This window comes from Macrobrachium nipponense, chromosome 24 (genome assembly GCF_015104395.2).
Source record: "Macrobrachium nipponense isolate FS-2020 chromosome 24, ASM1510439v2, whole genome shotgun sequence".
In the NCBI taxonomy this organism is placed as follows: domain Eukaryota; kingdom Metazoa; phylum Arthropoda; class Malacostraca; order Decapoda; family Palaemonidae; genus Macrobrachium; species Macrobrachium nipponense.
Window position 1 is genome coordinate 18,298,074 of NC_061091.1, and position 18,214 is coordinate 18,316,287.

Here is an 18,214-nt window from a genome sequence, read left to right on the forward strand (position 1 = left end):
GGATTTATGGTGCCAAGTTTTGGTTAGTTGCGCCAATAACCAGTTAATGACGCCTCTTTAGGTATGTTATGGCCCCATGACACTATTATTGTCACCTTGTGGCACCGCTAACTGAAACTTGACCCGTTATGGCGCCATAAGTTGCCGATAACCAGGGACTGCCTGTAGATTTATTGGTAGCACTCTCCTTAAGGCTGTTGTAAAGGGAATGCTATTTAATCTTTTTGCCTTAGAGTTGAGAATGATGTCAGGGCTAAGTTTTTCAGGGAACTGTAAGAATTCTAGTTTAACTTTTTTGATGGGGAAGTAGAGGAAACTCTTCTCTCTCTTGTTGAGGCAATTTCCATATATACTCGTATATCATGCAACTTTTGAATACCTAATTTTGGAGGTAATTTTAAGGGGGGTTGCATCATACACGGTATATAGAATTAAAGTATGTAATATTCGCATATTAGTATCGTATGATAAAATACAAACATAATGAATATGTATCTTTGCCATGGATCTTTTGAAAAGTTATGCTTTACTTCACTGCATCCAATAATATTGTATGTATATTCATAATTGCTATTGGTATTATAAAATACAAAAATAGCAATCAGTGTTTTGGTTTGGAAATCAGCTGAGGGAGCAATTGTGAGCCAAGTTTATTTTGCTGTATTAAAGTCAAATCAAAGCAACTTTCTTGCTTTTAGTTAGCGTAAATGAATCTATAGATTACTCTATTGATATGGAACAAGGTTATTTTACATTATATGAAGTGTTTTCAAGTCGAAATATCACTTGAATACGTATCACTGTGAATAAAATTTAGTTATTTTTTTGTTAGTAGAAGGTGCTGAGGGCATGTTTATTGTGTAAAAAATCACATTGCTTTCTATATTTTCACTTAATTTCATCAGAATACTATGAGCTTTACGTATTTTATCTTTTATCAGAGTGAAAACAGTAAAATGTGTTCTTTCATGCCAAATGGTTTTGATTAAAACACGTTTCTCAGATTTTGTTTACGGTTGAGTTTGATGGTAATATACCGAAGTTTGCAGGAGTTACATCCATATTGCCGATGCATGATAATAGTTGTTAGCAGATGAACATTCTTTCCTTAGCATCAGCTACAGCTTGCAGCTGAATTAGCAGTATATTGCGCTTGCCGATCTTTTCTCCATAGCGAATAGGGATATAGTATTCTATTTTTAACATCATTGTAACATAACTATGGTAATTTTTTACTGTCATACAATGGTTGAAATGCAAGCAAAACCACTGTTGTTATCGGATTCAGTTGTTCATAGCAAATCAGCTGTTTCTGGCTGTATGCGTCTACACAATAAGTATAACATTACTAACAACACTTTTTTAAACTTGACTAGATGGGATAGATCAAGAGATGAGGAAATAGGGTTAGCCTAACTAGAAAAGGGCATAGATAAAGAGGAGGAAAAGAGGTTAGCCTATTGTAAAGGTTGGTTCAAAAATGAACTCGTATGATTCGTGAGATACATGATCAAATATTTTTAAGGGTTGTGAAAATATGTAATTTAGAAACGAGAATAACTTTGTCAAAGGTTAAGCTTGGAGAAAGCAAAGTTAACCTTTTGTTTAGCAATTTTAGAAAACACAGACGTGTTTGTCAAGTGTTGAGCCTGGAAGAGGCCAGTAAGCCTTTATCAAGTGTTAAGCTTGGAAGAGGCAAAGTTAACCTTTTGTTTCATGGTTTTAGAAAACCTAGATATATTTGTCAAAGGTTAAGCCTGAAAGAGGTAAAGTGAGCTTTGTGTTTTTCTATTTTAGAAACCTAGAATGTCTTAGTCTAAGAACACGAAGTTCTCTGTGATGTATTTGTTTAGGCTAGTGCTTGAGAACTAGCTCCATACCTTTTACCTTAATTGAAGGTAAATATTCATAATGTGAGAGATGTTGACTATTTCATTTAGTTTGATAATACAGTGGAACCTCTACATACATAAGTCCCTACATACGAAAAATTCAGGTTACGAAAGTAAAGATGAAGATTTTTTTCCTTTTGTATACGAAAACAATTCAGGTTGCGGAAAGGGTAAAGTCCGAGATTCGCCCGGACCGCCGAGAACAATTTTAAAACTGGCGCGCCACCATCTCAGTAGACTCGCCACCATAATTCCCGCTCTCCCATTGGTTCCTGATGCTAGTCATCGCGTAAGATCCTGCTCTCCTATTGGTCAGGCATCTGTCCCATAACGAATCATCTGCCTGTATGTAAAGGTCGTTCCTTGACCATTTTTTGCGGCAGCATTATCGTAAACATCTCTGGAATTTGTTCGTTCACATATATTTCGTTTGTCATCGTAAATTCATGTTAGTGGTTTCGCTTTCGTTGTACTGTAAGTTACTTTATCGTGAACTTAATGACTTCCGTTATTAGCCATGGGTCCCAAGAATGTTGCTGAAGTGCATGGAAAGAAGAGGATGTTTTCTATGGAGGCGAAGATGGTGATAATCAAGAAGTGTTAATGTTTTCTGCCATTTGTTAATGTGTTTCGTAAAGTTTACTGTCAGTGTTTTCTCCCGCCATTTTTTTTTAATGTGTTTCGTAAAGTTTAGTGTTCATGTTTTCTGCCATTTGTTCTCCCCCTCTGTTGCCACTTTCGGACATCACCTCACTCGAAAGGTAAGGTTCCACATTTTTACTACATATGTACATACATATACACACTATTTCTTGTACCCTGTACCCTAATACACTAACGGTTAGGTTAAGTATTGAATGGTCCAAATTGCTGTATTTCATTGTTTATTGGTCAATTTTAGCTTTATTATAAAATTTACTGTGGTGCTTTGTAGGGCTTGGAATGAATTAGGCAATTTACATGTAAAACATAGTTTCTAGATACGAAAAAATCAGTTACGAAGGCCCGGCCGCTTCGCAACAGATTAATTTCGTAACCTGAGGCACTACTGTAGTTTGTTGCTTGAGGATGGGTTTAATGCAGCACAGTATAAGTGCAGTTTGGTTTTGTTGCTCACTACCTTACATATGCAAAATTGTGTTTGAAAACAGTAAAGCCCTTAGTCCGGGTAAAGTCCTTCTTAGCCAAGAAAGAGCAACTTTTGGGTTCTGTGGTTTTTAAAGCAAGCTTTAAAATTTTGGGGAGCATGATGGTACATATAATGTATATGAGTGTACCGTTATATCGTGAAGGTTTTTTTATTTTTTAGTGACCGCTGTTTTATAGGGCTTTTGGACCCAGGCATAAGGTCCCTTCATGCTGCCCCTGTTTCATTCTGGCTGAATTGAAGTAGTTTTCTCCACAAGACTGTTCTTTGCTACATACGTATGAGCCTTGCTCCCTCAGTGGAATCCAACCTTTGGCAGTAGTAAGATCCAGAAAGGATTCTAGATAAGGTAAGAATATTTTGGGTTTCATGCAAGAAACCTTTAGCTCAGTTGTCTAGATGCATTACCCACCATCCTCTTCTCAATGAGGGGATCAGCTAACTATCATTCCAAATAATATAAATTTTCATAAAATTTTTATTATTTGGATATTACCTACTGTTAAAGTAGACCCAACCCAGCCTCCCCCCAACTTAGTGGGCTGTCAAGAAAGAATTCTGACGAGCTAAAACATTCAAAACAGACCTAGTAGAGAATATTTGTAATAGACAGTCATCCAGGCAGTCATTCGATTTTGTGTTTGAATGCCAAGTCATCTGTAGGAGCAGCAATATAAGCTAACTTTAAAAGTAGGTAAGTATCCAAATAATAAATTCTATTATGAAAGTTTATATTTTTGTGTCAGTGCATATTTATGAAACAAAATTCTGCTTTTTCTTTCAGGTAACATTGCTGACGGGTGAAGGTGGCCGATTAAAGCGAAACATACCCTTAGTTCAGGGTAGAGATTTCGTATTAGTTCCTGACTCTCTCTGGAAAGCTTTACAACAGTGGTATGGGGGTGCTCCAGCTCTACCAAGACAGGTATTGTTACCAGATGGTTTTTAAGAATGTATTCATTCAGGTTCCTTTTCTGCAATTTTTTTTTTTCTCCACAATTGCCACATCTCAAATTATCTCCACTGCATCTCATAGGCAAGATGTTAAATTTGTATTAAACCATTGTTTTGTACATGCAACTTCCCCGGCAGATATATACTTAGCTAATGTCTCTGACGTCCCGACAGAATTCAAAACTCGCGGCACACGCTACAGGTAGGTCAGGTGATCACCCTCTCCCGCCGCTGGGTGGCGGGAATAGGAACCATTCCCGTTTTCTGAATCAGATTTTCTCTGTCGCCGGGACTGACAACATGGTTGTTGGTTCCTCCTGCTAGAATTCGTGCTTGCTTTGCTAAGGATTGTTTTTTGGTGAAGTATTCATTCTTTGGCTTTGGTATACGCTGATTTGGACCGTTTTTGTGGATTTGCTTAGGATTTTTCCTTCATTATGTCTGATGTTGCACCTGAGACTCGTTTTAGAGTATGTATGAAAGAAGGATGTAAGGTGAGACTGCCGAAAGCTTCGGTGGACCCTCACACTATTTGTGTTAAATGTAGGGGGAATGATTGCTCAGTTACTAACACTTGTGGTGAATGTTCAAGTTTGACTGAAACGCAATGGAAGAGTTTAACTGCGTATGTAAAGAAATTGGAGAAGGATAGAATTAGGAAGGCTTCAGCTAGAAGTTCAAGTAGGTCCTGCTCTATGGATCAGGACAGTTTTGCCTAATCCCAATGTAGTTTCTCCTACTTCTTACGTAGTTTTCAGCTCCTTCCCCCCCGCAGCGAACTCGTTGATTCGTCATCGGAGAAAGCTGCTGTGAAAGCGTCGATCCGTAATTTGCAAAGGCAATTACGAGAGATGGAAGGTAAGAGTGAAGTGTTAAGTGAAGTGTACAGTGTCCCCAGTGAAGTGGAGGGGGCGTCTGACCGACTCTGCATCGCTCCTAGGCCTAGACCTCTTTCAGACTCCCATGACCAAGGGAGGAGGAATGTCGACAGCCGCAAGGGGGATGTAGAGTATTCCCAACGGTCAGGCGTCCCTTCGGCAGGTCCTGTAGACTCGTCCCAGGCTGCCTTGGACAGCTATAGACAAAGTGTCCTTAGGAAGTGTTTTTCCGACTCGGATTCGTCCTCGCCGAGGCGCGGATGGAGCTCCGCCTCTAAGTCGCGCCCTCTGAAGAGAGCCTGGAAGCCTCCTGCAGGAGACGCGTTAAGCTCCAGCCCAGAGCCGTTTCCGGAGTATTCTCCCGCTCAGAAGAAGAGAGCTATGAGGTCTCCAGATTCTTCTCCTGAAGGAATTCGATCTTCGACTAAGAAGTTTTTAGTAGGCCTGCAAGAGCAGTTATCATCTTTAGTAGGCTCGCTTTCCAAGGGGCCTCTTGCAGGAAGGACTCCTCTCTTCCAATCAAGAGTTCGGTTAAGAGACCTTCTTCGAGTCGTCGTTCGGTCTCTGGTAAGCTCCTCTCTCCAGTAAGACGCTCTTCTCCATCGAAATCGTTCACCTACGCTTCGTCTCATCGCGAGTCTGCTACTCCGTCCAGACGTTTTTCTTCTAGGAAGAACCCTCATTCGTCTAAGCGCTCTAATAAGGGCTCAAGCCCCTCTCAGGACAGGAGCCAGGATCATCAATCCTTACGTAGGAGTGACGAACGCTTGCCTTCTTATAGGCGCTCTCAGAGGGATAGAAGCCCCTCGACTGGCTATCTTAAGGAACAGGATAGTTTTCGCTCCTCTTGTAGATGCAGAGAGAGTGATGAACAGTTCTCAGATGTTCTTGGAGAGTTTCCTAGCGCCTCATCTTAGCAGGCGCCATCTTAGTACTAGTCGCTTTTCTCCTCCTAGACGAGTTACTCCTTCCAGGCGTCCACGGCAGGACACGAGCTCCTCTCCACGCAGGTGCCAAGAGCCTGAGAAGAGCCTGGCGGATACGATGCGCCCTACTTCTGTTAGGCGCTCTTTACGAGATCCAAGTTTTTCCTCGCGCAAGAGTATTCGGAAAGGAGTAAGCTCCTCTCCTGGCAGGAGCCAGGATGAGAGCAGGCGCTTTTCTTCTCCAAGGCGCTTAGCACCTGATAGGCGCCAACGACGTGATGCTAGCGCCTCTCCCCACAGGCGCCAAGAGCCTGGAAAGAAATTGTTACGGGATTCTCGCCCGACGCCTGGTAGGTTCTCCTACAAGGACGCAAGCTCTTCTCCTTTAAGACACGGTGTTTCTTCTCCTGATAGGCACCTTCCTGTAGAAGCTGGTGCGTCTGTGGATAAGATCGCTTCTGGAAGTGGACTCCCTTCCTCTTCTAAGCCTCCTTCGAAGGATAAGAGCCCCTCTCCTTCTAGGACTCCTTCTCCGAAGAGAACTTCTTCCCCTAATGCGACCTTAGAGGAGGTTTCCGAGGATGAAGCGCCTAAAGATGAGGTCGTATCGGATTACAAGAGACTGACAGCCCTGCTTCTTCAAGAGTTCGGGGACTCGCTTCGCCCAGCGGATCCTCCTTCTCCAGGATCACTCCTTTCAAGTACGAAACTTTCGAAGTCTCCTTCATTCGTAAAGATGCGTCCTACGCTTTCTATGAAGAAAGCCATCAAGAGCTTAGAGAGCTGGCTCTTCTCTAAGAAAGAAGCGGGCAAGACGGTTTTTTCCTGCCCTCCTTCGAAGTTGGCAGGTAAGCCAGGTGTCTGGTATGACACAAAGGAACCGATGGGGTTGGGCCTTCCTTCTTCAGCGGATGCCGATTTTTCAGCTCTTGTGGATTCTTCGAGGAGACGCTCTCTTCTATCAGCTAAAGCTTCATGGGGGATGTGCGAAATGGACCATTTGCTTAAGGGTCTATTTCGCACACTTGAAGTGTTCAATTTTATGGATTGGGCCCTGGGAGCCCTGGCTAAGAGAGCACAGGATCCAGACTTTGTTTCTATGGAGGTGTTAACGAGTGTCCTTTCTTGTCTGGATAAGGCCTTGATGGATGGATCTACTGAAGTGGCTTCTCTTTTTGGATCTGGGGTTCTTAAAAAGAGATCAGTTTACAGTTCTTTTTTTTGACGAAGTCAGATACCTCCCTCTACAAAGAGCCTCATTGCTGTACTCTCCCCTGTCGAGTCACCTGTTTCCACAAGAGACCGTGAAGGACATTTCAAGATCTTTATCAGAGAAGGCAACACAAGATCTTCTTGCGCAGTCGACGAAGAGACTGAAGCCAGCAGTTCCTTTAACTAAAAGAGAGAAGCCTGCTTTTCAACAGCCCTTTCGAGGGAGAACGACTTCGAGACCCTCTATTAGGAGTAGGAGACCGGTCAATAGAGGAAGAACGACTCGCAAACCCTTCGCTAAACCACGAGACAGTAGTCCTCCAGAACACAGTAGGAGCCAGACTTCTGAAGTTTGCGAAAGTCTGGGCTCAGAAGGGGGCGGACACCTGGTCCCTCTCTATCCTCGAGAGAGGATACCTTATCCCCTTCAGGGAGAAACCTCCCTTGACAACAACTCCAAGGGAGTTAACAGCAAGATACCGAGATCATTTAAGAAACCAGGCCCTGCTTCAACTCGTAGAAGAAATGATGAACAAGGAAGCGATAGAAAGTGTTAAAGACCTTCAATCTCCGGGGTTTTACAACCGTCTTTTTCTTGTGCCAAAGCCTCAGGTGGGTGGAGACCAGTCTGGACGTAAGTGCCCCTGAATCGCTTCGTCGTCAAGACGAAGTTCACGATGGAATACAATCCTCCGTTCTTGCAGCTCTTCGTCCAGGGGATTGGATGGTGTCCCTGGACCTTCAGGATGCCTATTTCCATGTACTCTAGCCATCCTTCGTCCAGGAGGTATCTAAGATTCAAGGTACAGGCAAAGTGTTTCAATTTAGAGCCCTATGCTTTCGGTTCTTGCCACGGCCCCTCAAGTGTTTACGGGTCTAATGAGGAATGTTGCTCATTGGCTACATATCGAAGGAGTGAGGATCTCGTTGTATCTCGACGATTGGCTGATCCGTGCCCAGTCAAAGGATCGCTGTCTGGAGGACTTGAAATTAACGCTGGATCTAGCTCAGTCCTTGGGACTGTTGATAAACCTCGGGAAGTCCCCATAATGAATCCCCAGCAAAGCATTGTCTATCTGGGGATTCTGATGGATTCTCGGGGTTTTCGGGCGTATCCATCAAAGGAACGACAGGAGAGATGTTTACAGAAAGTGAAGACATTCCTAGAGAAAGAACAATGTTCCGCGAGGGACTGGATGAGTCTTCTGGGGACCCTTTCCTCGTTGGAACAGTTCGTTTCTCTAGGGAGGCTGCACTTAAGACCCCTACAATTCTTCCTCAGGGAGAATTGGGATCAGAAGCACCAAGACCTTTTGGACTCATTTCGGCTGTCAAAGAAAATATTGGAGGACCTCAGTTGGTGGTTAGAGCCAAACAGACTCGACCAAGGACGCTCCCTGCAGTTTGTCTAGCCATCCCGCTCCAATGGTGTTATTTACAGACGCCTCGGAACTAGGATGAGGAGCAACTCTAGGATCGAGAGAAGTGTCAGGCACCTGGACGGGGGAACAGGTGTCCTGGCACATCAACAAAAAGGAGCTAGCAGCAGTGCATCTAGCTCTCGCTCACTTCGAACTTCAAGTTCTGGGCTCCGTGTTGCAAGTAAACTCGGACAACACGACAGCTCTAGCCTACATAAGAAAGCAGGGAGGGACCCACTCATTCTCCCTTTTCCGAGAAAAAAGCAAGGGAGCTCCTTCTGTGGACCAAGAACGGAAGATAACTCTCCTAACCAGATTTATCCAAGGGGAAAAGGACGTAAGAGCAGACCTTTTGAGCAGAAGGGATCAGGTCCTTCCCACGGAATGGACTCTGCATTCAGAAGTTTGCAACAAGATCTGGAACCTCTGGGGGAGACCCAATATCGACCTCTTCGCAACGCATTGGAATGCGAGACTGGAAAACTACTGCTCACCAATATCAGATCCAAGGGCAGTGGCAGTAGACGGTCTTCTTCTCAATTGGGAGGGTATCGACGTGTACGCTTTCCGCCTTTCAAGATCCTAGGAGAGGTAGTAAGAAAGTTTGTCTCTTCAGAGGGAGCAAAACTGACCCTCATCGCTCCATTCTGGCCAGCACAAGATTGGTTCACAGAGGTACTGGAATGGATGATAGATTTTCCGAGGTCCCTTCCACTGCGGAAAGATCTTCTCAAACAGCCCCACTTCGACAGATACCACAAAAACCTCCACGCTCTCGGTCTGACTGCCTTCAGACTGTCGAAGGACTCGTCAGAGCGAGGGGGTTTTCACGCAATGCTGCGAAGGCTATTGCAAGAGCCAGAAGACCTTCAACTCTAACGGGTCTACCAGTCGAAGTGGGAGGTGTTCCGAAGGTGGACCAGGGCCCAGAAAGTATCCTCTTCCAGTACCTCTGTGACAGAAATAGCTGATTTTCTCCTTTATTTGAAGGAGAAATACAATCTAGCTGTTACCACAATTAAAGGATATAAAGAGCATGCTGTCCTCTGTTTTCAGACATAGGGGGGGGGCCTTGATATCTTGGGAGAACGAGGATCTACACGACTTGTTAAGGTCCTTCGAAACCTCGAAGGCCAAAACTATAAGACCACCTAGTTGGAACCTGGATGTGGTGCTTAAATTCTTGATGTCCGAGAAGTTCGAACCTCCTCATACTTCCTCCTTCAGAGACTTGACTAGGAAGTCTCTATTTCTCTTTGCACTAGCTTCTGCTAAGAGAGTTAGTGAGCTGCAAGCTTTAGAAGGAACAGTGGGCTTTAAGGAAGATTCTGCGGTATGCTCTTTTAATCCCCTGTTTTTAGCGAAGAATGAAAATCCCTCTAAGCCATGGCCAAAGGACTTTTGAGATTAAGGATTGTCCTCTTTGGTAGGGAGAGACGTAAAAGGACTTTGATGTCCCAGTCAGGATACTCAAGTTCTACTTAGAAAGGAAAACAGCTTAGTGGAAATGTGGATAGTCTTTGGTGCTCGTGAGAAATCCTAAGAGAGCGATTTCTAAGAATGCTCAAGCGTTTTTTATTAGTAATTAGAGAAGCTCATGCATCCTGTGAGGAGGAACACTTTAGACTCCTAAGAGTAAAAGCTCATGAGGTCAGGGCGGTAGCTACCTCTTTAGCTTTCCACAGGAATATGTCTCTACAGGCGCTTGTAGAATCCACGTACTGGAGATGCAATTCGGTTTTTGCATCTAATTACTTAAGAGAACGTGCGGGTTCACTTATGATAAGTGCTTCTCCCTCGGACTGTATGTGCTGCGGATTCGTTGCTGGGGCAGGGAGCTGAAACTAATCTTTATAATAGATTAGGAAATTTTTAAATTTTTGGTGTTGTGTTTTTTATGGTCGATTGAAAGGGCAATGTGCCACTTTCAAATCGTAGTGTTAACAATAATAGTGTGGTCAGGTGGTCGGGATTGGTTTTTTCATGCTCCTTGATATTTGTTTGGACCTAAGCTCTGTCATGTAAGAGGGTTAGTCCCCATGATATGATGAAGGTGAAGGCTCTGCCATATAAGTGGGTTTTTCCCCATTGGTATGATCCGAGACAGGCTCTGTCAAATAAGCGGGCTGGCCCCCATTGACAAGACCCAGAAGAACTGTCAGTAACAGGTCTCATCCTTACTGAAGTTCTGGAGGCAAGCAGACTCATAGACAGTAATCATGAAGTCTTCTGCCCAATCAGGTAGGAAACCAAGGTTTTTTATGTTGCCTACAAATAGATATTGTTTCCCTGTTTTTATTTTTGTATGAATGTTTAGCTATCTCTTACCCTCCGCCAAGGGTGCCAATCAGCTAAGTATATATCTGCTGGGGAAGTTGCATGTACAAAAATGATATTGTTAAGATACAATAAAGTTTTGTACATACTTACACGGCAGATATATACGATTAACCCTCTTACGCCGAAGCGGTTAAAAAAAAATTGTCTCCCGTGTGCCGGAGGTGTTTCAGAGTGAGCGCGGAAGCTGAAAAATATTTTTTTCAAAAAATCACAGCGCGCTTTAGTTTTCAAGATTAAGAGTTCATTTTTGGCTCCTTTTTTTTTCATTGGCTGATGTTTAGTATGCAACCATCAGAAATGAAAAAGTTATCATTATCATATAAATAATGCGATATACGATAGCACAAAAACGAAATTTCATATATAATTGTATTCAAATTGCGCTGTGCACAAAACGGTTAAAGGTAACAAGTTACTTTTTTTTCATTGTAATGTACACTAAATTGCAATCAGTTTTGGTATATAACACTTTGTCAAGAAAACGATAAAAGCAACACAGATGAAATATTAGCACAATATAATGCATGAATTCCGTAAAAACGCGCGCGGACGTAAACAAATATTTTTTCAAAAATTCACATTATCTAAAATATTGTCCTAGAGACTTCCAATTTCTTTCAAATTAAGACAAATGATTGAATATTACTATACTGTAAGAGTATTAGCTTACAATTGCAGTTTTCGACCATATCTGACGAGTTAAAGTTTACCAAATGTCAAATTTTTTTATATATATTTTTGTTTTTTTTTTATATGCAATTATTTCGGAATAAGAAAAGCTACAACCTTCAAATATTTTTCGTTTTATTCTACATGAAATTGCGCACATTTTCATATATAAAACTCTATGAAATGCCTAATATGAAACGGAGCAAATATTCCAAGAATGGTACGTACGCATTTCGGAGATTTGTGGCGGAGAATCCGCGCGCTGAGGGAAGGAAAGATTTTTTTTAAAATTCACCATAAATCTAAATATTTTGCTAGAGACTTCAAATTTGTTTCAAGATGAGATAATGACTGAATATTACTAGACTGTAAGAGTTTTAGCTTACAATGCGTTTTTTCGACCATTTCGGTAGAGTCAAAGTTGACCAAACGTGGTTTTTTTTCTATTTATCGTGATTTATATGCAAATATTTCAAAAATGAGAAAAGCTACAACCTTCAATTATTTTTTTTGTATTCTACATAAAATTGCACACATTTTTATATATAAAACTTTATGTAACGGCTAATTTAAAATGGTGCAAACATTACCGCATTGGCACGTATGATTTTTTCGGAAGAGTTACCGCGCGGACAAAGAAAATGTTATTTTTTCATAAATTCACCATAAATCGAAATATTGTGCTAGAGACTTTCAATTGTTGCAAAATGAAGGTAAATGCTTGAATATTACTAGAATATAAGCGTTTTCAGCTTACAAATTGCGTTTTTCGACCATTTCGTAGAGTCAAAGTTGACCGAAGGTTGAAATTTTGGCAATTATCGTTATTTATATGAAAATATCTCAAAACTGCTAAAAGCTACAACCATGGGTGTTTTAGTTGTATTGTGCATGAAATTGCGCACATTCCATATATAAAACTTTATATATCGGCTAATTTTAAAATGGCGCAAACATTACCACAATCGATGTATGATTTTTTTCGGAAGAGTTACCGTGCGGACGTAAGGAAAAAGTTTTTTCATAAATTCACCATAAATCGAAATATTGTGCTAGAGACTTCCAATTAGTTGCAAAATTAAGGTAAATGATTGAATATTACTAAAATATAAAGAGTTTTAGCTTACAATTGCGTTTTTCGACCATTTCAGTAGAGTCAAAGTTGACCGAAGGTTGAAATTTTGGCCATTATTGTTATTTATATGAAAATATCTCAAAACTGATAAAAGCTACAATCATGAGTATTTTATTGTTGTATTCTACATAAAAATGCACACATTTTTATATATAATACTTCATGTAACAGCTAATTTACAATGGTACAAAAATTATGTCAAAGTGACGAAATAATTTCCGAGATGTGTCACAGAATACTTTTAGTGCGGCAAGAAAGAAATTCGCGCTTGCGCGCCTGCGTAACGATTGTAAACAACAAACAACACCTTGATCCGTGAACTCCCAGCATCCCCCAAGGCGCGTGATTCAAAAGTTTTAGGCTGGTAGGCCTACAAGTATTTTTCCACAAATTTTAAAAAAAACTTTTGTAAGTCGACGTAAAATACGTCCAGTTGGCACACGGGAGACAAAAAATGTTGACGTAAAATACGTCCAGTCGACGTAAGAGGGTTAATGGCCCACCCAGCCTCCCCTCAGGAGATAGGTGGAAGAGAAAATCTGATTCAGAAAACGGGAATGGTTCCTATTCCCGCCACCCCCAGCGGCGGGAGAGGGTGATCACCTGACCTACCTGTAGCGTGTGCCGCGAGTTTTGAATTCTGTCGGGACGTCAGAGACATTAGCTAAGTATATATCTGCTGGGTAAGTATGTACAAAAACTTTATTGTATCTTAACAATATCATTTTACTATTTAAAAAAAACTCATAGACCTTGAAAGAAGGCAAGTCATACTGTGCATGCCAAGCTCCATGCTCCATCAGCCTGCATGGCAGGGTGTCATTCCTCTGTGCTTACATTCATCTCGGAGTTAGGAGTTACTTTTCAAATCATAATTAATGAATTTGCCAAACAGAGAAAAGGAAACATGCAGTGAAAACAGTGAAACAGAAAACTTATAAGCAAATATACCCAGTGTAACACATTGGTGGCAAACTTGCCACTAACCAGAAGACAAAAAATGATAAAAGTCACACAAATAAAATACAACACTTCAAGATGAATCAGATGAGAAAAGTGTCCAAATGGAACTAATGAATGTTGCATTGCAACACTGGCAGGAGGAGGTTGCAATCCTGAGGAGCACAACTGCCTTTAATGAAGTCTTATAGAAGAATAGCATCTCACTTTGCTGGTTAATATAGAGTGAGCTGGAATACTCTTTGGGATCTTTCTAATTTTTTTTAGTTTTTCATAACAAATGTTTGGTTAATATGTGATAAAAATGAAAGCAATTTTAGTGTAGGCTTCAACTTATATTAGTTTAAGTTGTGTTCAAGTATTCCAGTAATATTACAATGATTTTTCATTAATTATGTGTTGCTGTGTTGTTTTTTTCTTACAGGTGATTCATGGTCGGTCCAGTGGTGAAGTCGAGTTAGAATTGTATCCTCTTACACTACGATTATTTCGTCATGTGCAGCAGCAGACTAGAACGCCCAATAACTCATGGGTTGGGGTGGTCGGTGGCTATGGTGCTGCTGCTTTGAGTAAGAACTAAGAACTTCTTTTAATAGTCTTTTCTAAATACTTTACTTAAAACTTGATTTTTGTCAGGCAGAAGAGTTACCAAAACAATTGTCAGCAGATTCAGAAGTGTTACCAAAACAATTGTCAGCAGATTCAGAAGTTGAAATAACCAACCTGGCAAATTGGAAATACATCAGTTATTTGCCAAACTTTCAAAGATATCCTTTCTTTCTGTCCTCAAGTGTTTTCTGAGTCTTTTGTTGTACATTTGTATTGTTTGTCAAGTATGGGGTGGTGAGAAGACCAAAAGTGGTAATTGAGATTCCTGTTTGATATCCCTCTTCCTTGGGATAGTTCATGCTTAGACATGGTGTCCTTTGCAAAAATGAATTCCTTGAAAGGACTTCATTTGATGGAATAATTGTTTCCTTGGCTGCAGATTAAATTATGGGGAGAATCATTCAACTAATACTTGACATTGTTTCTTAAAATGCAATTTTTGTACATGAACTTTCCTGTCAGTTATATACTTAGCTTACGTCTCTGACGTCAGCTAAGTATATATCTGCCAGGTAAGTATGTACAAAACTTTATTGTATACTAACAATATCATTTTGTTTAGTTACTGAAAGTTGTCTGGCCTTCAAACCCAGCATTGATTGAAAAATTCAAAATGTAATAAAGACTTGTTTGAAAATTGAACATAGCTTTTATTGATCTGAAGTACTACAGTGATAGGAATTATTTATTGAAAAAATTAGTTTTTGTATATATTTTAACTTTTAATTCTGATTTTCTCAACAGATTCAGCTCCTTATTATGTCACATCATTACCGAACTCTAGTACATCGTCACCAAAAAGATACCTAGCATACCTTGCTGCATTTAGTCGTTTAGCAACCCTCCGGCAGGTGTACGAATACCTTGCAGCCAAGTTGCGGTTAAGAATAGAGGACATGAGGCTTTGGTGTGTTCGAGATGAGGTGAGGGTAAATCTGTTTTTGGCTTAATTGGTTATACTATACTGTTATTTAATAACTAAAAATGTCCACATAGGCAGCCTCCAGTTATCAACGGGATTGGTTATCAGCATTTTAGGTTTATGGCGCTTGTCGAATACACACATTCTTAATGGGGGTTTTACAGTGCTGTTGTCTAGTTTATTGCGACTTAAGCGCCGTGAGACCCTCATGAAATGCAAGCATAATGAATGCGCATCTTTTCTATGGATCTTTTAAAAAGTTATGCTTTACTTCACTGTATGTTATAAAATGCAGACAAAGCAATCAATGTTTTGGTTTGAAAAATTATATTTATGGCGAAGGTAAGCTTATTGCACTTTATTTAACTCGATTCAGAGTGATTTTTCCTCCTTGTTCTGGTTAGAGTAAATAAATTTCTGGAGACTGTTTATATGGAACAAGGTTATTTTTCATTACACGAAGTGTTTTTTAAGTCAAAATATGACTTAAATACTAAGTTTAATTATTTGTTGTTAACGATGGCATCGGGAGCATGATTTTTGTGTAAAAAAATTAACAGATTCCGTTTGCTGTTTTCATCGTATTTCATCATCATAAAAGCTTTATGTATTTGTCTTTAATTGACATGAAGACAACAGTATGTAAAAGGTATCTTTCATGCCCAGTATTTCTTATTAAAATACTTTTTTCTCCACTATCATATATGATCGAGTTTATCCATGTTGCTTATGCACAATAATTTATAATTGTTAGTAGCGTGAACATTGTTTTCTCAGCTTCAGCTACAACTGCAGAATAAATTTAGCAGATATTTAGCTGATATTGCCTCTGTAGCGAATAAAGGTATAATGCAAAAGTATATCAGTCCTATTCTACTTAACATCTTTATACAATAACTTGGTAATGGAATACTATTGTACGATGGCTGCAATGCAAACAAAAAAAACTATTGTTATCTGATTCAGTTGTTTGTTGCAAACTGTTTTTGTTCAGTTGTTTATGGCTATACACGTTTAAGCAATTATTAGAGAACTACTAACGATCATTTATCATTCTCTTTAACTTTATTAAGTTATTTAACTAGAGATAGGATAAATAAAGAGATGGAGAAAAAGAATTAGGAAATGCCACCAAGAGAGGAAGAAGATATCAGTGGAGATGAAAATTGACATCATCAAGCATTCTGAAAAAGGTGACTTTTTCATTTCTCTCTATAGGCCAAGGTTTATCTGCAAGTTCATCGAATCTTGCATTAAAAATTTGTAGAACTACTGTGTCAGACCATAGGAAAACATTAGACAAATTAGATTCCACATTTTTATTAACCCTTTAACACCGATTGGACGTATTAAACATCGATGAAAATTGCCTGTCGGTTGCCGAATTGGTCTTATGGTACGTTGACGAAAAAAAGTTTTTAAAAAAAATTAGCGGAAAAATAGTTATAGGCCTACTAGGCAAAAACTTGAATTACGTGCCTTGGGGGATACTGGGAGCTCACGGATCAAGGCATTGTTTTGTTTTACAATCGTCACCCAGGCGCGCAAGCGTGAATTTTCTTTCTTTTCTCGCACTAAAGCATCAGCGCACATCTCAGAAATTATTCCTTCACTTTGACATAATTTTTGCACCATTTTATATTAGCCGTTACATGGAGTATTATATGTGAAAATGTGTGCAATTTCATGTAGAATACAACAAAAACCAACTCATGGTTGTAGCTTTTATCAGTTTTGAACTATTTTCATATAAATAACGATGTCTCAAAATTCAATCTTCGGTCAACTTTGACTCTACTGAAATGGTCAAAAAAACGCAGTTGTAAGCTAAAACCTTATATTCAAGTAATATTCAATCATTTACCTTCATTTTGCAACAAATTGGAAGTCTCTAGCACAATATTTCGATTTATGGTGAATTTATGAAAAAACTTTTTCCTTACATCCTCGTGGTAAATCTTCCGAAAAAATCATAAATTTTTTTCGTGCGATTGTCGTAATGTTTGCACCATTTTAAATTAGCCGTTTCATGTTTTTATATATGAAAAATGTGTGCAATTTCATGTAGAATATAACCAAAAACAACTCATTGTAGTAGCTTTTATCAGTTTTGAAATATTTTTTTCATATAAATAACAATAAGTGCCAAAATTTCAACCTTCGGTCAACTTTGACTTGACCGAAATATTAAAAAACGCAATTGTAACTTAAAAACTCTATACCTTTTAGTAATATTCAATCATTTACCTTTATTTTGTAACAAATTGGAAGTCTCTAGCACAATATTTGATTTCGATTTATGGTGAATTTATGAAAAAAACTTTTTCCTGACATCTGCGCGGTAACTCTCCCAAAAAAATCAGAAATTTTTTTCGTCCGAAAGTCGTAATGTTTGCACCAGTTTAAATTATTGCCATTACATAAAGTTTTATATATGAAAATGTGCACAATTTCATGTAGAATACAACTAAAAAACAAACCCATGGTTGTAGCTTTTTATCAGTTTTGAAATATTTTCATATAAATAACATAATAGAAAAATTCATCCTTCGGTTAACTTTAACTCAACCGAAATGGTAGAAAACTGCAATTGTAAGCTACAACACTTACAGTCTAGTATATTCAATCAATTACCTTCATTTTGCAACAAATTTGAAGTCTCTAGCACAATATTTCGATTTATGGTGAATTTTTGAAAACTGCTTTTTTTTTTTTTTTTTTTTTTTATGTCCGCTCGTTACGAATTCAAGCATCATTTTTGTGATAATATTTTCTCTGTGTTGCCTTGATCGTTTTACAATGTGTTTATATACGAAAATGATCACAATTTAGTGTACAATACAAAAAAAAAACAACACAAAAAAAATTTAACTTGTTAGCTTTAACCGTTTTACTCACAGCGAGATTTGTATACAATTATATAGAAAAAAACATTTTTCCGCCGGCTGCCATATATCCCAATATTTATATATGATAATATTTTTTTTCATTTCTGATGGTTGCATACTAAACACTTCAGGCAATGACAAAAAAAGGAGCCAAAAATGAACTCTTAATCTTGAAAATTAAGCATGATGTGGATTTTTAGAAAAAAACAAAACATTTTTTTCCGCCGTCATACGGGAGACGATTTTTAAAATATACCGCTT

At 39.3% G+C, this 18,214-nt stretch overlaps 2 protein-coding genes across 2 annotated transcripts in view; one reads left to right on the forward strand and one right to left on the reverse strand.

Annotated features, from left to right (window-relative positions):
• Positions 1 to 18,214, reverse strand: part of LOC135205492 (ubiquitin carboxyl-terminal hydrolase 32-like) — a gene marked incomplete in the record, with an annotated part of 352,787 nt that overhangs the window by 277,998 nt on the left and 56,575 nt on the right.
• The window catches only part of LOC135205861 (ubiquitin carboxyl-terminal hydrolase 32-like), a 42,253-nt gene that overhangs the window by 23,302 nt on the left and 737 nt on the right, over positions 1 to 18,214 (forward strand). Inside the window, exons 4-6 of the mRNA XM_064237112.1 lie at positions 3,824 to 3,964; positions 13,959 to 14,103; positions 14,888 to 15,066. Coding sequence (XP_064093182.1) covers positions 3,824 to 3,964; positions 13,959 to 14,103; positions 14,888 to 15,066 — 465 coding nt within the window. The remainder of the gene's footprint in view (positions 1 to 3,823; positions 3,965 to 13,958; positions 14,104 to 14,887; positions 15,067 to 18,214) is intronic.